Here is a 27,062-nt window from a genome sequence, read left to right on the forward strand (position 1 = left end):
TGTCAAAAGAATCATTTCCATAGTTCGTACCGGAGATGTTTGAAGTGGCAAGCGCTGCAAAAGATGGCTATGTGACGTAATTCATGTATGAGCTGCCTGTGATAGCATGTGAAGTATTTCTTGTTAGAATTAAAGCCTGACGTGGCTTAAAGGAGCCCTCGCACAGCTTGCGGCCGATGAGGTAGCTGCCCACCAACTTGGTGTGCTGGAAGCTGCGCAGTCTGTTCCGGGACACGGTGCTGACGGGAGGGGGGACGGGCACACGGACAGCGGGAGGGGGGGCGGATTAACGGGCACACAGACAGCGAGGTGTCTATTCCACTGCTCATCTCGGGTGCGGCTGCTGACCCCATCTGACCCCTCAAATCTTCCGCGTTCTGGAGAGAAGACCCCACAAGAGAACCCTTCGTCTTCTGATACTATCGGCTCCGAGGTCAGAGCTGATCTCTGACGCTCGGCGGAGGGTTGTTAATTCTACCTTCATCACATCCTCACAAACTAATCTTCCCACCAACAGCTAAGCCCGGAAACGGAGCGGATTGAGGAGAGGGGGCCAAGTACAACCTGACGACTCAAGACAGGTCAAACTCCTCCCACACCCCGGGCCAGCAGACACCACCGCTTGCACCTTCCTGACACTAAACCGAAGACACCCGAGGTGCAGCTACCGGAGCAGGCCTCAACTCCGCGTCAGAGAGCCGGCCTGAGAGCCACGATGCCTGTGCGGCTCACCCCAGGTTCTACCGCTTGCACCCCTCGGTCCCCTTTTAAACCGACAGGCACCCGGTGCGCAGCTGCCGGACCAGGCCTCAAAGCGTCAGAGAGCCGGTGCTAGGCCTGTGCGGGAGCATGCAAAATCACACACTGGATGCAAAATAATCACACGCACAGGGGGGATGAGACATCACACTCACAGGGGGGATGCGACATCACACAAACAGGGGGGATGAGACATCACACGAACAGGGGGGATGAGACATCACACGAACAGGGGGGATGAGACATCACACGAACAGGGGGGGATGAGATCACACGCACAGGGGGGGATGAGATCACACGCACAGGGGGGATGAGACCTCACACGCACAGGTGGGATGAGACATCACACGCACAGGTGGGATGAGACATCACACGCACAGGTGGGATGAGACATCACACGCACAGGTGGGATGCGACATCACACGCACAGGTGGGATGCGACATCACACGCACAGGTGGGATGCGATATCACACGCACAGGTGGGATGCGATATCACACGCACAGGGCGGATGCGACATCACACGCACAGGGGGGGGGATGCGACATCACACGCACAGGGGGGGGGATGCGACATCACATGCACAGGGGGGGGTGCAACATCACATGCACAGGGGGATGCAACATCACACGCACACGGGGGATGCGACATCACACACATGTGCTGTAGATAACAATAGAAAAGCACGTTTACCATTAACATTTCTGAGCAGCCCTTGAACTCATAAACATATCAGCAGAGACAAGCTCTGCATAGCAAGAGACAGATATTGTAGGGCCCGGTGGAGTTTAACAGGCAAAAGCGACAGGTAAGCAGTAAGCGAGACTGGCGGATGCAGTAGGATACCCATGCGGACAAGATCGTCGAGCTGCGTTACTTTAACAAATCACTGACTGCCTTGTACGTGCATCGAGGAGATTGTGAAGCCACGCTAGGCAATGAATCACCTCAGAGAAGCATGTGTGATGTCAACGTGAAAATTATTCCATAGGTCTTTAGCAGTTTATCATTTAGCGGCCCTTCCAATTCCAGACAAAACTTAGTGGGCCTCACTATCCAAGACAGAGCAGGGAGAACGCAGCCCCTAATGAAAATGCTGGAAGGAAAAAAGTCTGACAAGCGTTTTACTTCAACTTTAAATATCTTTTTACTTCAACTTTAAATATCTTTTTACTTCAACTTTAAATATCCTTTTACTTCAACTTTAAATATACTTGATGAGTGGAAGCACACATTAAACAGATTTATTGACCCTCCTTCCAATCCTTAGTTTAAGCACAAATTAAACAGATTTATTTGCTCTCCTTCCAATGCTTGGAGAAAAGAAACACAACTATAAAGTCTTCTCTGGAGAGAAAGCAATGTCAACATCTATATAAATGGGAGGTTATAAACATGCTTTTGGCTTCTTTAGGCAATACAGCGGAGAGTTACATTGTAAGGTTGTGAATGGAAAGGGCTCTGTGTCTGGGTGGGAGGAGGAAGAATTGGCCTTTCAGGTGTGGCTTTTTAGGTTTTAAATCAGCGAGACCGATTGGACCAAATTCGAAGTGTTTTGGTTCTCGGATACCACACCTAAGCTACGACTCGACTCCCTTGAAACAACATTTCTTAAAAGTGCTAGTGTCGCTACATTATAAAAATAAAACACGGTGTTGTCAAGTACAAGGTAGGTGTGGGTTACTATGTGCATACAGTTGCCGTGACTGGGTTTTATTCCTGAAGAGGGGTGGGGTAGGACTCAAGAAATCACAGGACCTGGTGTAAACAGAATAGTTAGACACAAGCAGACAGAAGATCGCAGAGAGGCACCTGAAACTATACACACGTACACACCCCAGAAACACAAATAGACCCGAACATTTACCAGGAAACTACCACAGGACTTGAAACATTAGAGGAAAATAACCATGAGAACTAAAGTCAACAACTACAGCAGGCAGGCTAATTCTAGCTTTGAGGATTCCACAAACTACTAAACCAACCACCATTCATTGAGAACGCACCCACTTATTAAAGCTGTAAAGAGCAACAAATAGACAAATCTAACAAGCATAAGAACACATCGACGACCTTAAGGAATCAAACCCTGCAATTGAAAAGAGTCACTTAGTTTGTCGAGGAACTGCACGTAGCACTACTGCTTTTGAAGCCTATTCACACAACACTCAACCATAAAGAAGGCGGCGATTCTCCGTTTCCACAGCCCTAAGCATAAACTACAACCGCAACCCCGAACCTGTTAAAAGCAAACACCCACAGGGAGCTAGTTTTAAAACAGCAGAGTACAGAAAAGCTCAATCACAACTCACAGGGGGCTAGTTTAAAACAGCAGCAGAGTACAGAAAAGCGCAATCACAGTGAACTGAAAACAGACATGTAACAAGTTTTAAATCTAAATAAAGAAACCAAAAGTAATATTATACGTTAATGTCATCCGGGCTAAAGCTCTGATACACAACAACACAACCACTAGGTTAAAAACATTTCGGAAAGTTTAATATATCTGATGACAGAATACAGACCACATAGCCCTCCAAGCACATTTTCCATGAGACATAATCACGGTATTTATAAACCGATCCCAATTTCACTTCCACCTACCGATTCGGCGCCCGCAGCCGCCAGAATGGCGCAGAGTGCAAGAAGTCGCCACATCCCACTCAATAGGCACAATCCAACACAGGCACAAAAATAAATATATCCCCAGGTGCCAACTGTCTCCGGACAGCAGGGGTCTACTGCAGAATCAGCGACGTTCAATAGGTGTCGGTCTTTGGAAACTTGTCTCTGTGAGAGATAACACGCGTGGATTCGCAGCGCTTTGTGTGTGGTGGCTGGGTTTCCACACTACTAGTTTCCTCTTCTTCAACAAGCTGAATCGGCTTGTCGCGGTATGTGGCTACTTTATACAATGCCTCCTACCCTTGCTGCAGGCTAACTGGGATAGAGAGTGAGTCCCTCCTCCCAGCCCTGCTGGGTCTTTATACTGCACCGCCCCCCCGACAGGAATTTCCCAGCTCAGAGGGACGCGAAGTGTTGAACAAGCATTTAAGTGGTACGGGAACGGGCACAAGGAGAGCGGGAGGGGGGGGCAGGGGCAGGAACGGGCACACGGAGAGCGGGAGGGGGGGCAGGGGCGGGAACGGGCACACGGAGAGCGGGAGGGGGGGCAGGGGCAGGAACGGGCACACGGACAGCGGGAGGGGGGGTCGGGAACGGGATAAAAACAAAAGTAACAAGCATTTAAGTGGTGCGGGAACGGGCACACGGAGAGCAGGAGGGGGCGGGCAGATACACGGACAGCGGGAGGGAACGGCAAGAAAGGCACTCACCTGGACTTCCTCCGGCGGCGGTCGGCTGCGGAATGACTAAATGAAACCTCGATGAGCAAAAAAATAAACCCCGCCCACGGCCACGATGACTATCAGAGAGGGAAGAAATTGCGGGAACGCCGACGAATCTGGTCCGGCCTTGACGGACAGATCTGGCTTCCAATGGCTAGCCTCCATTTATGGAGCTAGCCAATGGGAGCCGGGGGACGTTCCTATAGCCCATATTGTAATCATTAGGATTTCGCCTGCGCGATCTGCTTGCGCAGTAACGCCAGGCGAAACCTAAAAAAGCCTGGGGAGGTTAGGGAAGCCCTTCCCACCTCCCGAGTCAAAAAATGTTAAAAAGGAAATCCCTCTGCTGTCTGCAGCAGAGGGATTTTGTGCGCCTGTGAACATGACAGAAAAGTTACGTCATGAGCACCAGAGCACTGGTGCTCATGACTGAACCATTCCGTCATGAACACGAAAGGGTTCATTAAAACTATAATTTATTGCACAGCTCAATACATACAATTAAAAAAATCACATTCATTAAGTGTAAGCAGCTTCTTTTTTTTGGCATTAAATTAGATTAAAAAAAATTCTGTTAAAATACCATTACTAAAAATATAAAATTGACTGCTGGCATATTAGAATGTTCATTACATTCCGCTCCAATATAGGAGTTTGTTGATTTGTAGAATATCCAATCATTTTCCTATCTTTTTCTATTTTAAAGTGCATGCATGTTTGTGCAAAATCACCTTAGAACTAAAACAATGACCCATCAGTTTCACATCACTACTGATATGATTCTTCAAAGTGCGTTTGTGATAACATTAGAACCAGGAAATATCTACTGGAGCTTGTGTTACATTGAAGGTTTATGATTACATAATCCTCACCAATCCCTCTGCTGTCAATAACTGATCAGCTTTAAGAAAGAATTTTATGATGGGGGCTTGCTGCCGACCGAAATGGCGAGAGAACTGCCCTACTCCATGCTCTTCCCGGCAAGACTTCGGGTGGTGGCGGATGGAAAAACCTAATTTTTTGAGACGCCCGAGGAGGCCCATGACTGGTTGAAAGGATGGCGACGAGTGGAGGGCTACGGACGGCCTGACAGACATCAGAGACTACACAGAACAGAGGACAGCCACGGCGACCGAGAACAGGATGTGGAGGGAATCCGCCAGCAGCAAGAGGAGTCAGGAGAGTGAGGGACTGTAATGCGGTTTGTAGCCGGCTTAACAACTACGACTGTGGTACACACCAGAACTCACGATCGCTACAAAAGACATTGAACCCTTAAGTAAATAGTGCCTTTGAGGAGGGGAATGATGTGAATTCTTCTGGACTTCTCTCCCCCTACACGCAAGTACTGTACATGGGGACTGGGTTTAAGCGCTCTGCTGAGTTGGGGTGGCAGGCAGTTCTGAGTCCGTTTGGCAGGGTGGGGGGTGGGAAGGGTGAGATGGGCTGTTCGAATTGTTTTATGTTTTGTTGTTTCTGTTTGGTTAACACAGTTTCTCAGGGCACACATGGTCAAACGAATAGCTGCGGACGCACTGAAGTTATATGACTGGATCGCATTTTCCAAAGCTATACTTTGTTTCTGTAACATATGTCTGCACAAACCCAACAAGACACTAAACGTCCATTGACTCAACTGGCCCTGGGGACCCCATTGACTGTGCTGACCTGGAACGTGCGGGGGTTGGAGGACAAGGTGAAGAGGAGTCTGGTATTGCATTATTTAAAACGATGCACACCTGTGGTGGCCCTCTTGCAGGAGACACACCTGACGGGATCCACTTGCAAGGCCATGGAGAGATGGGGTTACAAAATGGTGGCCCATGCCGAGTTCTCCTTCGGGTCTAGAGGTGTGGGTGTACTTATAAAAAAAGAACTTCCCACTCATAGTACACCAGACGAGGGTAGATGACCAGGGCCGATTTGCAGCAGTCACTTGCCAATGGGAAGGGAAGTTGTTTAATTTCATCTCCGTGTACATCCCACCATCATTACATACCATGGCACACTCTGCGCTTACTGCGTTCCTACTTGCATTGCCGGTGGCGGTGATGGTGATTTTGGGCGACTTTAATGAAATAGTGGACGGTACAATAGATAGACACTTCACAAAACTGACATCACCACGTAGTCGCCGTATGACTGGGCTTATGGAGGCCTTGGGGCTCGCTGACGCCTGGAGGTATAGGCACCCCAATACTAGACAATACACCTTCCACTCTGGGGTTCACAATTATCTCACACGCATAGACTACTTCCTGGTAACGGCGGACGGTCTGGGGGAATAGATGAGGTAGATATCAGCCCTAGAGGTATATCCGATCACTCGCTGATACTGCTAACCTATACGCAGCATCGGACGCTTCGGCACCGTATATTCCCTATCCATCCTAGCTAACCAACATATACCGGAGGTGTCGAAGGATATTACAGAAACTACTACAAACTTCTTCCAAGAAAATATGGAGTCGGTGGATTCACCCAGAATTCGATGGGAGGCCTATAAAGTGGTTACAAGTGGGCAAGCTATAGCATTAATCATGGGATACAAGCAAGGAAAACGGGCGGAACTCGATAACATAGAAGCCGACCTGGATAAGGCGACAGTTCAACATGCAGGTCGTCTGACGCCTCACACTGCACAAAGAGAGCGGCTTAAGCAAAGCGAGTATGTGGTGTACCAGAGAGAAATGGTCTTGGACAGACTCCAAGCCACGCGCCACAGGGTGTACGAGCTAGGAGACAAGGCGGGGAAAATGCTAGCCTGGCTAGATAAAAAGGAGAAAGCAGATAGGATAATTGCGCAACTGCATACGCCAGCAGGCTCCCTGGTGATTGCCCCCAATGATATAGTAGACACATTGGCTGACCATTTTGAAAAGGTATATGCCTCCCGCACCACGTTCACGACTGAGGAAGCGCGTGGATATATCCAGGATATTGCTTTGCCAAAGCTTACACAGGGGGCGGCGCTGCTTTAAGAAGCCAACCTCTCGGTCGAGGAAGTGCAGATGGCCATTGGCTCCCTTGCGTCCGGTAAGGCGGTGGGTCCAAATGGCTTCCCAATCGAACTATATAAGCACACCGCGCAGGTGACGGCACCCTTCCTTCTGAAAATGTTCCAAGACAGTCTTCAGGTTGGAGAACTGCCACGTGACCAACGGCTGGCCACAACTGTAGCAATTCATAAACCGGGCAAGCCACCGGCGGATTGTAGCTCCTACCGCCCAATTTCCTTTAATTAACGCTGAAGCAAAGGTACTGGCCAAGGTATTGGCGATGAGGCTGACCCCCATCTCTCGTCCCTGATAAGTCCTGATCAGTTCGGATTCACCCTCCCTAGCTAGGAACTATGTTTTATAAAATATAGAAGGTCTCTTAGGCTTGTGTGGGGGACCCCATACCTCTAAGATCAGCAAGAGTGAATCACATCAGGATCAGCAAAACCTTGGTTGGATGTTGGGGCAAGATGGCTGCCGTGAGGTTGTGGTGAGCAGTCGCATCAAGCCACTCTCCCTCCCACAGACTTGCTGATGGAACACTGAGAAGGATGCTGTGCTACCCCCCGATGGCCTTAATACTCTGGATTCAGGCAGGATTAACGGCGTGCAAACCTACGAAGTAACAGCTACCGTTCAGGCTAGGCTAGACCTGGTTAAAAGAAAAACTTTCCAGCTGGGTTATCGGTCTGCGGGAAAAACACCAATCGGTAAAGATGGCCCCCCTGCCCCCCCGGCCCGCGAGGCAAGAGAAGACGAAAACACAGACGGACCCTGGTACAGCAAGATCAAGCACGGTTAACATCGGAGGCAGCAAGGAGGCTGGTAGCGATGCAGCCGGGCCCCCACAATGTGCACCGGGAGCAATCCGTAAAACTACAATCCCTTCTGTCAAAGGAAAAAAACAGAGACGCGAGGGAAAGAAAAAGTGCAGGCTGAACAAGCCAGCCCCATCGAGGATCGGACCGGCTCTGCTGCAAAACAAAAACAGTGGAAAGCGGGCGAAAAGACAATAAACAAGGACACTGGTTTAAGGCAGCCGACCTTGGTTGAGGTTTTTACTCCCAAAACTACTGCACAAACCGATGGAAAGCCGATTCAGAACAGAAACGTCCTCGAGGACGCTGCAGACGCTCAGAACGTAGAAACTATGGTTGCTAGGCAACGCTCTGACTCCGACCACGATCGCGGCTCTGGTAGCAGCGCACCTTCGAATAAGGAGACTGTAACAACAGATCCAGACTACGGTGAGAAAGCCACTGCTGCGGGGGGGGTGAGGGGGGGGCAAACTCCGCTGAGTCAGGAGCAGGAGTGGAGAATACCACGGAAGGGAGCGTAGACATGATGGAGGCCCTTTTGTTGGTTGAGACTGAGCTTGAATCACCACGGCAGGCTAGGAGCACCTGGTGCAGTAATGTCAGCCTGGCAAGGAGAGGCAATGGTGGTTCAGGCGAAGGGGAACGCTTCTTCTCCCCCTATGAGGATAAAGATACAACCCAAACTAGTGAAGTCAGCTCGGAGGAGGGATCAGTCTCTGGGTCCAGTACATCGGGCAAACAAAGTACACAAAAGAAGTATGGGACTACTCTGCTACTTCACAGTCTTACCAGGAAGACAATAATCCTCTGGAGGTATCTGAAAAAAACTCTGCTCGATCCCGCCTTCCTCCAGGCTCCCTTTGACTTATTATTCAGCACACTTAAGCAGATGCAGGGGGAGGCAAGGACGGAAAGTCGCAGGGCAAGGCAAGCCACAAAATGAATTCATAATACACTGAGGAAAGTTAATAAACTATACAATGAGATTGCCGACAGAGTCACGAAGGTAGAGGAGAGAACAGGGAAATTGGAGGAGGACATGGGTGCCTGGCAGGAGTTCAAAGAAACACAAGAGAAGCTAACGGAGGACTTGCAGTGGTAACTTGAAGACTTTGAAAATCGCCAGAGGCGTGATAACATCCGTCTTCTGGGTGTGGCAGAAGGCTCAGAGGGCCAGGACATCATGAAATTCGTGGTGAAACTATTAAGGGGGATTTCACTGACTGAGTGGCAGTGGGAGAAGGAAGTACAACGTGCCCATAGATTCCCCTTTACGCTAAGGAAAGAGCGGGGAGCAGGGGGAGGGGGACAGGCAGGTCTGCCCAGGGCAATTCTGATAAATGTAGGGAATTACCTCCTTAGGCAAGAGATAATGGACAAGGCAAGACCGGATAGTAGGCGGTCATTTGAGGGCACCACCTTCTTTGCTAGGCCCAACTTCTGCCACGTTACGGTGGAAAGAAGGTGGAGGCTTAGACAACTAATAAAGCCTTTTCAATCCGCAGGCTCAGAGGCATACCTCCCATTCCCGGCAGGTTGAAGGTAGTTACAAGGGGGAAAGTGAGGATATTTCAATCTGAGATTAAAGCCCAGCAATTTCTGGAGGAGCTCAAATCCCAGAAGGGGGGTTAAGTAGCTTAGTATCAATCAAATACAAGGAGGACTGAAGAATGCTAAAAACAGAGGATGCTCATGCAGGGGTTTGAAAACAGGGCTGGGGTCATGGGTTTAGCGGAAGGACGGGGGCACAGGGCATAAGAATTAGGGGGAGCACAGGGTATTAGGATGGTTGGAGGGAGAGGGGTGCGACATCCACAATCTAAAGCAGCCACACATAGGTCATTTCTGACCTATTTGCCAGTAAAGGGGAGGGAGGGACTGGGGTAGCCCGGGGGCGGGGGGTGCTGGGGGGGAAGGGGGAGAAAGGGAGTAAGGCGGGAGAAAAACGGGTACGAAATGATATATGTTGTAAGGAGCAGCACAGAACAGGAATCAGCAGTTTAAAGTCAACACAGCGAATGCAGCATGGCATGGTTTCTTTATTTCCTGAAATTGTATTTGATTTTCAGTACAAGTACCAAGTGATGTTTTATGAACGGTTTTCTATTTTGGGCAAGATTTTTTATGTGTTTTAAATGACGTGTAGGATAGCTACAATCAATGTCTGTGGTCTTAATGATACGAATAAAAGACTCAGGGTCACCGCATTACTTAAAACACTTCGGTTGGATTTGGTTTGCCTGCAGGAAACACACATAGAGGCATCAAGAGGGTACCTGCTGGAGCACCTGGGGTTTACAGTTCTGGCAAACTCTAAACAGACATCAAGAACTAGAGGGGTAGCAGTATTAGCGAGAAGTAGGGACGTGGTGGTGATAAGGAAGAAGGAGGAACAATGGGGCAGATGGGTGCTAATGGAGATAGGCTTTAAAGGAGAGAAGTTAACACTCGCCACAATTTATGGGTCAACGGAGGGTGACCCTGAGGTCTTCCAATATTTGGAAACAGAGCTGGCACAGTGGCCAGATCCTATAGTATGCTGTGGCGACTTCAATATACATGACCCTAGTAGTATCTTTCTTCAGCCACATGGTCAGTACACACGGAGGAAGAAGAGGTCACACAGAGCACTCTCAGATATGGTGTTACATAACTCTCTGGATGACCCGTGGGTCAAGACCCACCCCTATATGGATGGAAGTACCTTTTACTCATTTCCCCATACAGTTATGGTTAGGTTGGACTATTTTTTGATTACCAACTCCCTGAAAGGAAACCCCGAATTATCTCTGAGCATAGCCCATTAATGTTAACGCTTAGACTAGGGCAGACACAAAGAAGGGCTACCCAATGGACATTTGATAGAGCGCTATTGAAGGACGAGGCATATAGAAAACATATGGAGGGGTGGATCAAGAGCTATTGGGATATCAATAGAGAAACCGCGCCCCCGGGAGTGGTATGGGACGCCTTTAAGGCGGGGGTCAGGGGTGAGACATTGAGGTTTGTATTGTCCAGCCAGAAAAAGAAAAAAGATAGGATAGAGGAACTATGTAGAAATCTCCTTAAAGAAGAGGATGAATTAGCATTAGCTATACAGCAGCATCTACCCTTAGACCAACATTTGCTTAAAATTGTAGCTCTCATGGCAGAAGCTACGGAAAATATCGCCAAGAAGGCAGCGGAGAATTACCCAATTAAAAAAAGAAGCTACATACGAGTTAAGCAAGAGGGTGGGTCATATACTAGCCATAAGAACCAGGCAGAGACTAGCGGCGTCAGATATCAAGGAAGTAGAGGATGGGCAGGGTAGCACTGTCTCCGAAGCAGATTCAGTGAGGGAGGCTTTTAGGCAGTTCAATACGGAGCTATATGCTAGCGGTAACACAGGAGGACTAGCGGCGATAGAGAGCTACTTAAGGGATATTCTTCAGCCGCTCATTACAGAGGAACAAAAGGAGGGGTTAGACTCTTAGTTTCATCTTGAGGAATTCATGGTAGCCTTGACTAATCTCCCTTCGGGTAAAGCAGCTGGCCCGGAACAGCTGCCCGTGGAGTTCTACAAGGTATTCCAAGGGGCGATTGCTGAAGATATGTTTAACGTTATGGTTCAGGCACAAAAGGGAGAGTCGATACCTGAATCATGGGGGGGGAGCAGACATTATTGTGATTTTTAAAAAAGGGAAACCAGCAACTACACCTGGCTCATACAGACCGATCACACTAATGAATGCTGACGCCAAAAGGTACTCCAAAATGTTAGCTATGAGGCTTGCTGGGATTATAGAGGGTGTGGTAAGTCCCGCACAGCACGGGTTTATCCCTGGCAAGGGTACTACCCAACATGTGAGGCAGATGATCATAATGTTCGATGCAGCAGGTACCCTGGGAGACCCTATGGCAGCGCTTTTTCTAGACGCTGAGAAGGCGTTCGATAGATGTCTCCTGGGACTACCTGGGGCAAACATTGAGATGGAGCGGCATAGGAGAGGGCTATATAAAAGCTATACCGACCCTATACAAAGATCCAACGGCAAGGATTAGAGTCAATAGGGGATACTCGGCAGCAGTTAAGATATGTAGAGGGACCAGGCAAGGCTGTCCATCATCCCCCCTGCTGTTTGCGCTATATCTGGACCCTTTCTTGCGGAGGTTGGAAGGCAACCTCGAGATTCTCCCAATGAGAGAAAAAGGGTGTGAGGTAAAAACGTTGGCTTACGCGGACGACGTGGCCATTTTGACACCTAACCCATCTGAAGCTATTGGAGAAGTGGAAGCCGAGGCGCAGCGGTTTGGGCAGATATCGGGATATAGTTTGAACAGAACCAAGATCCAGATAGTAGACAATAGGTTAGTAGTTTGCAACGATCAAAGGGTGGTAAGTTCGGCTATATATCTGGGAGTGGCAATCTCAGCGGATCTAGATACAGTGGTACAGAGTGATATGGCCCCTTTAATGGATAGGGTAAAGATAGACCTAGAAAGAATGAACAATTTGCATTTATCCTTAGTGGGCTGCACCAACATCATTAAGATGCTAATACTGCCAAAATGTTTATACTTTTTAGGTTGATCCCGCTATTTTTTGAAGGTAGTTGGTTCAATGCACTTGAGATAATTCTTAACAGATTCACATGGGCACGGGGCAAGACGCGGAGGGCCTATAGGTTCATATCCCTGCCGAGAGAGAGGGGTGGGTGGGGCGCACCAGATTTTAGACTATATTACTGGGCAGCGGCCATACAATATATGCAGGGGTTGTTGGGCGGCGGTGGTACCGACCAAAGAATCACGAGCTACTCCACCAAAATCTATACTGCGGTTCTAGGGGCGGAAAATTGTTTTTTAAATTGTATTGACTTCGGATACTATAAAAAGGACAACATTTAAGACAGTAGGGGCAGCTATCAAAATCTGGAATGCTTTTCTAAAGAGATCTGGTCTGGGGAGATTCAATTGGTACACCAGGTTGTACAAAAACAGGTCCTTTCCACTACCAGTCTTTGCAGACATGGTAATTGCAGGATGGGCAGAGAAGGGGATTGTCCAGACTGGGGATGTGATGGATTCTGAGGGACTTGTGCTGTTTTCAGATTTGGTAAATAAATTTGGAGTAGATAGGCGGGACTTTTTTAAATACTTGCAAGTGAGGAGTTTTTTTTAAACTAAACGGGGAGGACCGGTGGGCTTTGCCAAAATTGAAATATTGAAGAAAATTAGGCTAAGGGGGGATTGTACTATCCGTAGCTTCTACGCAAGCCTTGCAGAAGGGAAACCTGACGATAGAGAGAAATACAGTAGGAAGTGGGCAGAGAAACTGGATGGGGAAGTAGGCTGGTTCGAGGAGTCCTTGGACTTGGGGCGTACAATTCTTTGCTCTGCTCCCCTGCAATCACAACATTATAAAACATTATACTCACTGTATTTTACACCAGCCAGAATAGCAAAATGGGGTGGCACTACGGGTACATCGTGTCCACGCTGTAATTCATTAGAGGCAGATATGATACATATATTTTCTACCTGTCCTCAATTACATACTCTAATTAGAGATATAGAGAAGTTCTTGGATGTATCCTTAAATATACAAACAACGCTTAATCCTACGAGAATACTACTAGGGATAGGACCAGAGGCAAATGCACCGCAGAGAGAATTTATGTTTATCGCTATGGCAGTGTATAGATTAAGTATAGCTAGGGCTTGGCTGGATAAAAAAAAAACAGCAATGCAAGTATGGTTGGCTAATCTTCTGGCAGCATATAACTTGGAAAAGACCATCTATGCACGAAAAAGCTGGAAAGGGAGGCAGCTGGGCCTAAGAATATGGGAGCCCATTAGCAGATGGAAGCAGGGTCTGGAGTTACCTTGAGGACACGAAACAAGGATGGAGCTAGATGCGATAAGTTCCTTCTCATTCTTTATTTCTCTACCCTATGTCTTAGGGGTCTGTCTTTCTACATACTGGTTACTTTTCTTTTATGTTTTTTGACTTTAGCCAAGAGGCGGTGCCATGGCAAAACAAAGTTGTTGTAATGAAATGTAATTGCAAACAAAATGGTACTGCTTATTAACTGCTGACACAGTAGGATGTTAAGTGTGTTATGATGTATAATCTGAGCAAATTGAAAAATAAAAAATATATTTAAAAAAAAAAAAGGGGGAGGTGGGGTCAGCAAAAGCTTTCAGTCTCTCTGGAAACGGAAATCTTCCAAGTGCCTGAAATCATGCCTGCTGTGCTATATTAAAGACGCCAGAATTTCCGTTGGCGTGCAGCTCCATGTATGTTATGTCTAAACCGTGAGCCGATCAGTCCGAACAACAGCTACCTTGTTATGATAACCTTGGAGGCTTTAGCACTCACTGTGCAGACTAGGGTCGCGCTGTAAGTCTAGGGATGCCGAAAACAAGCCTTTCTCTTGTGAAGATAGTCACGCAGCCTAACTTACAAGAACAGCTATATGCAGTGTTGTGTGCAAAAGCAGCAAAAGGTAAAATGACGTTTAAACTTCTAATAAGCCTATGCTAACATAGCAATGTGCGCAAACCAGGCTGACCCCTCACTATACTACATCACAATGCCTCAACAGGGGACACCTGGACAAGGGAACAACTGGGGAGGCAGGAGGGAGCAAGAGAGAAGGGAATGCTGCATGCATTAGGCATAGAGGGGGACGGGAGGTAAAGGGGAGGACTCACCATGACGTTTAGTATAGTCTCCTGGAATGTTAAGGGGCTGAACTCCACGCTCAAGTGCCAAACAGTCTGGAAATACTTAATAGATCAGCAATACGATATAGTGGCACTCGAAGAAACTCACTTAAAGCGGGCAGACGAACTTAAGACTCAGACATATAAGCTACTCCCTAATATACAGATCTTCCACAGGGACTAACCAAAAAGGAGTGGTGCTCCTTTTCCACAATACGACTAAATTCAAGACTGAAGGCATGAAAACAGACAAGGAGGGAAACATGATAACGATATATGGGAAGTTTAAGTGGAGGATGTGCACATTTGTCTCGGCCTATTCTCCCAACACTTGCATACAAAACATTACATTGGGTGGAAAAAACAGTAAGTTAAGGGCTTCAGTTGGTGTTCGAACATGGTATTTTAAAAACAGGGATCTCAAACTTGTGATGGAAAAAAAAAATAATAATACATGTTTCAAGTCCTGTATGCCATAATTACAAAAATTACATACATTTCTTTCTCCCTCTCTCAAAAGTGACACCTTTGGGAGCATCTAAGGCTTTTCTGATGAGTGGTAATCTTGTTGGTGGGTTTTTGGGATAGCTATATCTAGTAATGCTATCCCTGATACATATTATTTCAGATTTTGAGCTTTTTTTTAGGTACCGAGTCAGTCAGGGCCGTTTCTGCCATTAGGCAAGACTAGGCAAAAGAAAGAGGGTAGCAAAAAAAAGGGGGCAGCAGCACCTGTGAGTAGAGTGGGGGTACACACTACCAGTGTATGTGTGGGTCGACAGGGCCGTCAATCTTGTAGCACGCGATAGCGCTACCAATGACAATGACGGCCCTGGGTATCATTTCTGGCCTATCCCGAGCGCTGCTTCAGCAGCCAGTGACAGCGACGCACACCACACTCTCTCTCTTGGTGCGCGAGGGGTGGACTGAGGCCAGCACGAGTCTGCAAACAGCACATCCAGGGTCTGTTCCGCATCCCACTTAGAGGAGGGCATGGACTCGTGGACGTGACTTTAACCCGAGCACAGGTGAATCACCGCAGACAGTGAGCGAAGCTATGTTACAAACGCGCAGGCCTGCGAACATGTAAAATATTTTGGATGTAATGTAGTGAAAAAGGCCTGCGAGTCTCCCAGCTCGTCCTCACGGCCCCAGAGATGGGCGCACAATAGAGCCAGGCGGCACTGATGGGTAAACTGGTCTACCCTCACTTTCCAGAGAAATCCATTTCTTTGTTTCTAATGACCATGCCTTCTTCTTCCGTGGGTCATATATTATTTGCACTTCACATGAGCCTCAAAGACCCCGAACGATCAATTTGTGGGTGAAACTAGCCTCACGCTCCAAACTTCATTTTATTAAAGATAGTCCATGAGAGTGGCTTTATGCAGACTGGCGTTATTCATGGATCACTAATTGTCATGTGTTTTGCTTCAAGTAGGTCGCTCAGCTGAAAGTTCCGGAGACTTGCCTTTGAGAAGGAGGCCAATAATTGTTTCAAGAGAATCACCCTCAGGTATGTCAGAGGCGTGTCAACTGAAAATTATCTAGGAGCTGTGATGTATTGTACCAGGCTATTTTGAGAAACTGACTAATGTTCTGATTTAAAGGCGTCTGAATAACTTGGGACCATTCAATTTTCCTCTGTCTTTCATTCACTATATTGCGATGGCAAAAACAATGAGATACATTTAAAAAATGCAAAAAAATAGTAATAAAGAAAATCATTGAAAGCTGCTGCAAACCTGCAAGAGTTGTGTGTCCATAATGAGCAATGGCGTATCGAAAAACAACGGGCCCCTAGAGAAAGTGAAAAGGTGCCCTTGAGTCTCCCATATCGCACAGCTATTCATTGGCCTTGGGCTTAATGGGGGCCCTTTAAGGGTTGGGACTCCCCTTTCACCGCAGTGGTTGCAGGTGCTTGCGTAACGCCACTGTTAAGGAGTATAAACTTATATGAATTATGTTCCTGTTTTTGTTCCATATTTTAAAAATGCTCTAATTTCAGCGCCACTTCTTGCTTATTGTCATAGGAAATCATTCTATAAAGAATATAGGAATATGTGGTTACATTTTCTTTGTTGAACCCTCAATCACCACATTTGTCATCTACGGGATGTATTAACCCTACAAACTAACTCCGATGTCCAAGGGGTAGCATGCCGCCAGAGGGATGTGGATGTTGGCGCAGGTTTTTACATCTAATGCATTAATTCTTCTAGCCTGGATGACGGGGGAGAGAGTGATGGTAGTAAAAGGGAGGGGGAGGCATTTTTCAAATCTCGCCTAAGGCAGCAAAACACCTAGAATCGGCCCTGGAGTCAGTACATCAAAGTAAAGCTCCAATTTCCATATCCTTAGCTATATTTCATCAGTCAAACACCCTTTTGTACTACAAAGATATAAACGTTTCCAAATTTTACAAAGTCAATCCCGGCCCCCACCCCCAAAGCAGGGTTGGATTGGGATTAAAAATCGGCCCGGGCACGCTAAAAAAAAAAAAGTGGACCACATTTTCATATTGCCTTTCAGCAAAAAACTGCTTCAGCAAAATTTTATTTTAAAAAGGGGGGTTTGGGGTGGGGTGGTTTAAAAAAAAATGCATGGATTAGTTTACATTGGTGAAACACACCTGAAAACAAGTGAGGCCACTTTACTCAGCCCCCCTGCCCCCACTCAATATGCATATATTAAAAGGCCGGCCCAGCGAGAGAAAGGCGACACATCTGTCATTGATAAAAGGGAGGTAATGAGCGCCCATCTACCTCCAGAAAGGCCACTCAGGCACCCACTGGGCTGCTGGCGGCATCGAACAACTAAGCAACCGCCCACATCGGCCCCCTCCAGGCTACTCAAAAAAGCAGCCCACAGCTGGAATTCGGATACCGGCCCCTAAGGCATTGCCCGAGAGTGCCCGCGTTACCAATCCAACGCTGCTCCAAAGAATAATTTTGGCCATATGGCTAAATGTTAATAGAAAACTTTAGCACCTATTGCGAGGAATCAATAAATATATTTGAGGTCTTAACTCAGGCTCCAATGTTACTAAAGCATTCTGGATTTCATTGCCTATCCTTATTTTGGATGCACGTTTCTTTACTTACCTGTTAATAAAAGTATTTTTTTCTAAAGTGAAGAACTGACTGGACATTGAGTGATAACTCACACTGAATCGGAGTCTCTAAACCCCTCCAACTCCAGGATTAAGTCTTGATTCATCATCTGATCGTCCGGCTACACTGAGGTAGTTTCTTGCCAATTCACTTAGGAGTGTGCCATTATTGTGCCCCTGTAAGCAATGGTACCTACAAAGGGTACTGCCCAGTAATCATCAACTGCACATTGACCCGAAGTAAAAAAAAACAACACTATGCTCTTAAAACAAGCCAACTGAAAATGTTCAGTAGATTCCCACAATTGTATGTGGCGGGGCACTCTACTCATCTGCGATATGAAGCATGGCTAAGAACAGTGCGAGGAGGGCGATTCCCCAGGTTGGCTAATATTAAATGGTTGGTTGAGGCGTGGAATTTGACACTATCTGGTGCTTGGGGCTGATCCTCGAATCTGGCACGCTTTGCTCGAATTGGTGCTCCTTACGAGTAATTCTATATATTCTCGGAGGCAACTGTCTGAGGTACTATATGCTCAGTTTCTGTCATTTAAATCATGTGCCACACAAACCGTCACCTAAAGTGCCCTGCTGGCAGTGGGAGAGGGGCGTGGGGGGGAAACACATACCAGGAAACGGGATGGCAGCGCAAAAACATATATCTCCTCGAGACCAAAAATATCTTGACACAAGCCCAGCTGTGTGCCTCGCTTTGGCTGGGTGTATCTACTGCTATGTGCAATCCTAAAGAATAACAGAAAAGGGAGCTGTGTGACTGGCCCTGTTTGCCAACTGTGTGTCTGAGTGACATGCTGTGCATCGTACCACAAAAAGATAATTCAGGTATGTTATTATACATATTCTGGATGCATAATAGGTGGGGAAAAGAAGTGACGGGTGGACAGCTTGGGCATAGTTAAGAAATTAAGTATGTTTTTACGCCTCCTGTTGTAGCTGGACCTAAACTGCTGCTGACTACGTAGACTTTGAAGTAGCATGCCAGACTGTGTTCTGGAATTGTTTAACTGGCTCAAGGAATGTCTTGAAATGCTCTGGGGCTTGGTTTTGCGGTTTTATAGTGCAGCCCCTCTTACCTTCTACCACTAATATTACTATAAAGCTCTGGGTAGCGTGCTAGGCTTTACAACGGGCTGTGAGCCTAAGGGGACAACCGTCCTGCACTTTGGAGGTTTGTCCGGCAATTGAGGCTTCTGTCCCACTGCCCAGAGGCACAACGGGTCACCCATTGTGCCACATTTTCGTTCCCAGCCACTTTCATACCACAAAAATCACAAGCAGCTCTCACTCGTTGAGCCCTTTAAGAGCTCTAAAAGAAGTACCCTTCGTTGGTTCAAAGAGAGGTGCTGTAGCAAAGGACGGAAACTGCAGTATAGCCTTTTGAGCAAAATCCACTATAGTGATGCAAATAGAGCCTCCTGTAGTTAAAAAGGCCTGAATATGTAAATGTAAAGCATAATGATGCCCAGTTCTGGGAACATGTCTTTGCTGTTTATTTCTTCTATTTGGCCAGTTTCAAAGGGTTCACCTATTATCATATTAGTGGACAAAGGCACAGTGACAGTATACTTTGCCCAAGATCAAACACTTTGTTAAACTGGCAGACTCAACACTGCCGCACTCTACTACTTGCTGCAAAGACTATACATTTACCACCATGTTGCATCCTGGAAAACATACTGTGAGACTGAGCCCTTCAACCTTGCTCTATGTTGTATAATATACAGTCCATGTTATTAACCATGCGCTTACCAGCAGCTTTTACATCATTCTCAATACCCATAAAAACGCCATAAGGGAGCATAATTATATATGGTTGTTCTAGAGCACACAATTTGACCAAATGGAAAGCCAGGATTAAAAACCATGTTCCATGGTTTCAACTAGTCCACAACTTGGGAGCACTGATTCTGATGACAAGCCAAGGGGTAGCCATTCCAAGAGATAAGTCAATATACAGGGCCCTGCCCAGCTTAAAAATACATTGTTTATTTCCACCATATTGAGCCGAGAAGAGGAACCTATTAGGTGGCAAGAACCATGGTTCCATGGTGAAAAAGTAATCACTGGACCAAGCCATGTTGCAGTAGGTAGTTACTGGGTAGTATGTGCCGTAGATACTTACATTTACCATTGGTGTTTCAAAACTGTTGACTATTACATTAATTTTGATAGCCAGAGCTGTTCATATTCTAAACTTCACATAAGATGCAGATAAAGGTATCTTTCCAGACCCTGTGTTGTGTATCTCTCCTATTATTCAGGGACGCACACAGCTTTGTTAAAATAACCCTCACCCACCAAAAGGACCCTTGGTGGCATGCTTCATCATCGGGGTCTTCTTGCCCCACTGCAGGACGGGGTGTGCTACGACCTACGAAGACGCGGGAGCACCGAGTGGTGAACACTATGTGAAAAATGCAAAGATGTGAGAGTGGAAAGGTCAGACGTGCAATAGTGATGTAGATAAAAAATACCTGCCTACGTGGAAGAATAAACTTTAATGTTTCTTCTAGCTGGTATTATTAACAAGCATTTGCAATGCAATAGGTCTCGCATTAGGAAAGTTTGAGCTATTGGTTTTGTAAATGACAAATTTTTTATTTATGTGTTGGTTTTGAAAATAGCGAAATAGCTTTGTCATTTACAATGCCAATAGTTATAACTTTCGCAAATGTGACACCTATAGCATTTTTAATGTAATATGTGTTGTATTTACGTGACTTAGATGTATTGATATTACAAATAACAATGGCTTTAAATTGTTTTTAATAATTAATACTTAAATAAAAATAAAAGTTATTGTAATGTATAATGGGATTAGCTTAAACTTTTGTAAATAACTTTTGTGAAGATTATGTTCAGGGTATTTTTTTGTGACAAAAATCCAAGAACAGAAGTGAAATATTAACATATTTTTGTGGCATTTGTAATAAAGCTTAAAACATTGATAGAACATATTTGAACCAGTTGTTGTTGAATGGTTGCACAGATTGATGCTGTGGTGGCGACGAGTGATGTGGTGGCGACGAGTGATGCTGTGGCGTTTAGTGATGCTGTGGTGTTTAGTGATGCTGTGGTAGCGCATAGTGATGTTGAGGTGCCCCTGAGTGATGCTGTGGTGCTGATGAGTGATGATGCGTTAGATAGATAGCATGAGGGCAATAGATAGATACAGGGAGGGCGATAGATAAATAGAGGGAGGGCGATACAAAGATAGAGGGAGGGCGATGCATAGATAGAGGGAGGGCGATATATAGAGTGAGGGCAAAAGATAAATAGAGTGAGGGCGATAGATAGATAGAGTGAGGGCAATAGAGTGAGGGCGATAGATAGAGTGAGAGCGATAGATAGACAGATAGAGTGAGGGTGATAGAGTGAGGGTGATAGATAGATAGAGTGAGGGTGATAGATAGAGTGAGGGTGATAGAGTGAGGGCGATAGATAGAGTGAGGGTGATAGAGTGAGGGCGATAGATAGACAGACAGATAGAGTGAGGGTGATAGATAGATTAAGTGAGGGTGATAGAGTGAGGGCGATAGATAGATAGAGTGAGGGCGATAGATAGAGTGAGGGCGATAGATAGATAGAGTGAGGGCGATAGATAGATAGAGTGAGGGCGATAGATAGATAGAGTGAGGGCGATAGATAGATAGAGTGAGGGCGATAGATAGATAGAGTGAGGGTGATGGATAGATAGATAGATAGATAGATAGATAGATAGATAGATAGATAGATAGATAGATGTGCAGAACTCCAGCAAACAAAGCCATGGGCAGACTAATGACATCCAACCATACTAAGCATTTCAAGAAAAAGAAGTACTACAAAAAAACAATCTTAGTATGCCTGTTAAGAATGGGCTGCAGGATGCAGCATAACAAACACTCAGTCCATACATCTAAGGAGAAACATTGACATCTCCAAGAGATTGGCTTTTGTACAGTGCATGCATACAGAGGTGCACAGTATACATGTAGGACACATGCATGCAGGTCAGCCAGCATGTAGGCAACAATGCACACACATCAACATTCATTCAGCACCCTGTACAGTAGAAGACATGGGTGACTGGGTGATGTCCAGCAGGGGGCAAAGGTAATGTGCATAGGGGCACACAGGGTGACGTGCTCCAGAAGATTTACACTCCAGGATAACACTATACATTTGGTGTGAGGTACACTGTGGTGGCCCCATTTCAAAAGCTTCTCCTATGAGGGATTAGATCTTATTCTGCCTTACATGTTAATGGTGCTGAGTCACTTTTTTCTGAGTGTGCATGTTGAAATTGATTTTTTGAGTGGATTTCAGGTGTTCAAAACATGTCTGCTTCGTGACATCTCGGCAGATTCTTTGCCGGTGGACAAACTCACTGAGTTTTTTCCCCTTAAACCACTGGGTAGAGAATACCTCATGGCGGGGGTCTCTAAAGTGTCTGCTCTTACATTCTGGCTCTACAAGGGTTAAAAGCTAGTGTCTCGGATAATGAATTCTGTAATATTGTATGTTTTACGACTCAAGTTCATGTTTGTTTTGCTGTGGGATGGCCACTTTCCACCCGGTTGTGTGAAAATCAATAAAGAGATTAAAAAAACAAGTCAAACTAGTCCAAAAGGGCAGGAATTGAATGCAGCTCCAAACAAGGGCATCATGAAGGGGGCAGGGGAGAAGCGCACAGGCAACAGAACGGGAGGGGGAGGATGGAAAACACAGAGAACGGGAGGAGGCGTGAACAAAGGGATGGGGGAAAAAAAACGAGCGAGGGGGAACGGATGAAAAGCAGACACCTCTTTTAACAAATATAGATACAAAAAATGACAAGGTCAATTTTTACATAATAACGAGTTTGTTAATAGCATTCCCATCGGTGTTTCTGAAAGCGCTATATTTTTCAGTGTTTCTGAAAGCACTAAACTTCAGGTGTCCCAAGGACACCTGAAGTTAAGACTTGCGAAAAATAAAGCTACCGGGCCTTAATGCAGGTTAATGCCCAAATGCTGCACCGTCTGTTTCGCTGAGCTAATTTCCGTATCAGTCTTCTGAATGAATGCTAGTTTGACTTTTGAGCGCCATCATGGGTTCTTTGTGATTATTTCAGTCTTTGCTGCATGAAGTATACAGAGATATTTTTTATGCATACCATATAGTGAACATACTGTGCCTACTTATTTTACCACGTAAACTCGGTGTTACTTCTACAAAGCAGTGTGTGCTTTTTTGAGGTGGACTCCATGATGATATAATAGGCGTAATTATTCTAAATAAACTGTACTGCACAGGAAAAATGGGTCAAAAAAGCAAGTTTTAAATGTTGCATCCTACGGTTTGTTGTTGTGCTTTCAAAGGGCTTGCTGCTTGTTATGATAAAGAAAGAAAGGAAATCAGTCGGAAAAACAAACACTTTAGGAGAAGTATTTCGATTTTATTTAAGTAAATGAACAGCTACGGTTGGATTAGAAATCAGCAGTTAAAGCTAACAGTCAAAGTGAAATGTAGAGATACAAGCAGTTTGGAGCTGGTTTGTGGAACTTCATTCTGCTGCGTTTTGCTGGCTCAGGTGCGGTTATGTAATATTAAATTGTCCTTAGGCTAAAAATAAGCATGCTGTGCAGATTTTTCTTTAGTAACCCAAAGATGAGTAAGAATTTATAAAAAATTTAAATGGCTGTAGACTTTACACTTTTCGGTTCCAGGTGCGTTTGGAATGTCTTATTGGAGGCCGGCATAGGGTTTGCTGTTGGCTAACAGGAGGCTGTGTAGAGGTGCCTGCAAAGCGCTGGGGACCCGCAGTCTATGTAGAAGTAGGCCAGTCGTCAGTGTTTGGAAGGTATTAAGCAAAAGCGGCTGGATCCTTATTAGTCCCTGTCACTGGGGGAAGTCGACACAGTACTGCTGCATGCCAGGCTGCCTCTGGCGGCTGCAGGGGGAGAACAACGGCAGGCTGTGGAAAATGTAAATAAAATAAGCACAAAAAAGAGGGCACCGCATTAAAACATGTAGCGTGACGCCCGTGCATGTGAAAGTTTATAAAGAAAACAAGTCGGGTGGGGGGCGGGTGAGAAGGGGAGTGAGGGAAGCGCTGGCGAAGCGTCGCGCTTCAAGAGCCTGGTGGGGGGCGGGGGAGCCAGCGAGTGGGAAGGAGCATATGGGGATGGGGTGTGAGTGAGGGGGAGCAGAAGACTTTGATGTGGTGTGCGAGGCGGATGAAATGACTGAGGCCAAGCGCGAGCTGGCGAAGCGTCACACTTCAAGAATTAACATGCATTGTGAGAAATCCGCAGAGAAATTCGCGTGTTTGTTCCCCTGCTATAGGGTCGAGCTAATTAATCCCTGCGGGATTTAATAACTTGACCTAATAATGGGGAAACAGGTTCTATGCTACAATGGGCTAACACCTCATTTGTCGACATGTTTCAAAGTCATCCCCTTGACTTCTCCTCAGGACCTAAACAGATCCCTATGCCACTCTAATTTTTAAAACAGAAAAGTGGTCTGTTACTAGGAGAACAGCGTTCACATAAATTGACATGCACTCAATACTATACCCTAATCGGTACGCTTCTTTAAAATGGTCTGGAAGAGAAAAAATTATAAGGTTGCACTACTTGAGTAACGTCTATTAACACAACAAAACTGCAATGATACTCTGTAAGAGAAGTGATATCTTTTATTGAGTGTAGGGGTATATTTTTATCTACATTCATCTCATCATGACCGTGTGTTGGTGCTGTGCAGCCCAATGCCAACAAACAAAAAACAGTGCTTTACATTACAACATATAACAAGAAATACACTCTCTCTTGTTGATTAAAATGCATCTGGAGATCAGATCACACCAGATAGGATCATGACCACCTATACCTTGCTTGATGTGGAATGTTATCACATTTAATTACACATACCAAGAAGGCACTTACATCATTAATACCCTACTAGTGCCCCATGAGCCTTTTCACAGGAGGGGAGGAGCGCCTACAGTTACAAACTGTTGAAAAGAAAGAAAAAAAAGACAAAAGAGACTGGGGGTAAGGAACCAATATGGATATCATATGTCTCTCCCACCCCTCCTTGGCTCATCCTCTCCATTCTTATTTCTAATAAAATAGTTTTAGATGCATTGGCATTTGGCAGTTGACATAGGTTCTGTTGTTGTATTTATTTTTTTCAGTATTTACTGAGATGGAACCCTGAAGAAGGCTTTGCCAAAACATGCGTCGTTCCAACATACAGCCAGTTCTTTCTATATATACCATATTCCACCATGTATGTAAGGATTAATTAGAAGTTTTCCTGATATGATATGTCCAGAACTTAAACACTTGAATTAAAACATGTACTTGTAACATGTAATATCTACTGATTGATGAAAAAATTATCTTGAAAGTATCAGCAATATTAATCTTGATTTGTACAGTATCTATAACCCTACATGAACAATTGTCACTTTATAGTAACTTTATGTATTTTTTAACAAAAGATAACAAAAAGCATAAAATATATTTTTCTATATAATAAATTACATAAAAATCTGACAGTACTTGTGCATGTGTGTAACTTGCCTTTTGCCTTTCTAGCACTAAGTTTCCATCGCCTCGCCTAGGCTTTGTTGTCCCAATTGTCATTTTCCCTGTACTATGCACTTATCGTGTTCACACAGGGGCCCTGCATTTTTTCCAGATTTATTGTAACTGGATCCAGTCTGTTTGCAGTGTGGTTGCAATTGTGTGCCTTGTTCTCTAAGCTCTGTCTGTGCAAAGATGCTGCAGTGTACCTGGCTCGGGGAACGGGAAAGTGCAATGTTACAATGCTCTAGGTGTGTATACAAAGTTCTATGGTAGGATGCCCACTACGACTGAAATGCAGGCTCACCTCTTTACTCGTGTTCAGCAGCTCTACTCACCTTTGGGTATTGGAGCTGCTGTTGGCCTCTTCGATGGGATGTTGCAGGCTGTCGCAGGGCGGACTCTCATTCTCAGGTGCCGGTGTTAGATCAGGGGGGGTGCTCTGGACGAGTGCTAGTTGAGGAGCATCAGGGACGGGAGGCACGGTGCCACCTCTACATCCTGCAGGGGGTTTAACGTTGGGTTTAACACTGAGCCTGGACCTACGGAACATTTCCACTCGCAAACAAGGGGCACGCGGCACATCCAGCAACTGCCGCGCTATCCTTCTTTAACAGGCTGCCTCCTGCCACCGGAATCAACAAACCATGTAGAGTCCATGACAGCCTGGGTCACATGGGCGAACTGCGGCGCGCTTGTAATGACGTCATTAGACGGCGCACGCTTTTCACGTTCCAGAAGCCGAGTGGGACGGGAGGGGTAAAGAAGTCCCTGGAAACCGATGACATTTGGAGTCACCGAGGAACGCTGATATTCCGAACTCAGCTACTACACTAAATATGTCTCGATGCGGACCAATGTTTCCAAAGAAACTGTTGTTGGTGGGGGTCGGTTCAGCTTCTCCCGGTGTTTCGTGAATGTGACCTCGCTGAGCCTGGGTTAGTCTTTAGAACTTTCTGTTCGCCGCGTCCGGCTTCAGACGTTGTCTAGTTGCGGCGGCAGCGGGCGAGCGGAGTTACTTATGCTATTGAGCGTACGACCGAGAACAACCATGGCCCGTGAGTATTTCTAAGAGCGGTGGATCTCGTTATGACAGGGTCGAAGGTTTCTCCTGGCCCCAGTGGCGTAACGAAACTTGAGGGCCCCCCCCTGCAAAACACATGGAGGGGGCCCCCCGGCAGCCCAGCCCACCACCTACCACTTTGCCCCGGAGCCCAAAATGCTGGCATATTTTGATTTGAAACCTCCAACGTTGTAACGGCGCAGTGCTTGATACAAACTAACCTCCGGGGCCAAGCATCATTAAAAAACACATACCTAAACCTCATGCCAGGAAACAGAAATCAAAGTTTTTTGCCAACCTACAGGTTGAAAGTGTGTTTTGTCAAAAGCTATTAGGAGTGTTCCATAACGCAAAGCCGCTGGGAACACGGTTTAAGCACATGTAATGGCTTGTGGTACACATCATGACCGGTAAGGAAACTCCTGCGTTGTATGTGGGGGTAAAAGGAATATTTAAAACACCTCCTGATCTTTAATCTGCCCATTCCCATGTGCTTTTATGAAATACAAGATTGCTGTCTGCTGCAGAGGCGCCCCTTGGATTGACAGTTTTTGCCAACACTGGGCCCCCTCCCTGCCAGCAATCAATCAGGAGAGCTCCAGGGCCTCTCTGTCCATGTGGGATGCAACCCAAAAGGATGTGAGGCAGTCCCAACAGGAATAGTTACAACACAC

The 27,062-nt window shown here is 46.0% G+C and overlaps 1 protein-coding gene across 1 annotated transcript in view; it reads right to left on the reverse strand.

Annotated features, from left to right (window-relative positions):
• BDP1 (BDP1 general transcription factor IIIB subunit) overlaps window positions 1-26,436 on the reverse strand; it is a 1,412,545-nt gene extending 1,386,109 nt beyond the window's left edge. Inside the window, exon 1 of the mRNA XM_086960808.1 lies at window positions 25,664-26,436. Within this exon, the coding sequence (XP_086816934.1) occupies window positions 25,664-25,878 (215 nt within the window). The 5' untranslated portion in view covers window positions 25,879-26,436. The remainder of the gene's footprint in view (window positions 1-25,663) is intronic.
• Between the last annotated feature and the right edge of the window lie 626 nt (window positions 26,437-27,062).

Source organism: Lissotriton vulgaris, chromosome 3_1 (genome assembly GCF_964263255.1).
Source record: "Lissotriton vulgaris chromosome 3_1, aLisVul1.2, whole genome shotgun sequence".
NCBI lineage: Eukaryota > Metazoa > Chordata > Amphibia > Caudata > Salamandridae > Lissotriton > Lissotriton vulgaris.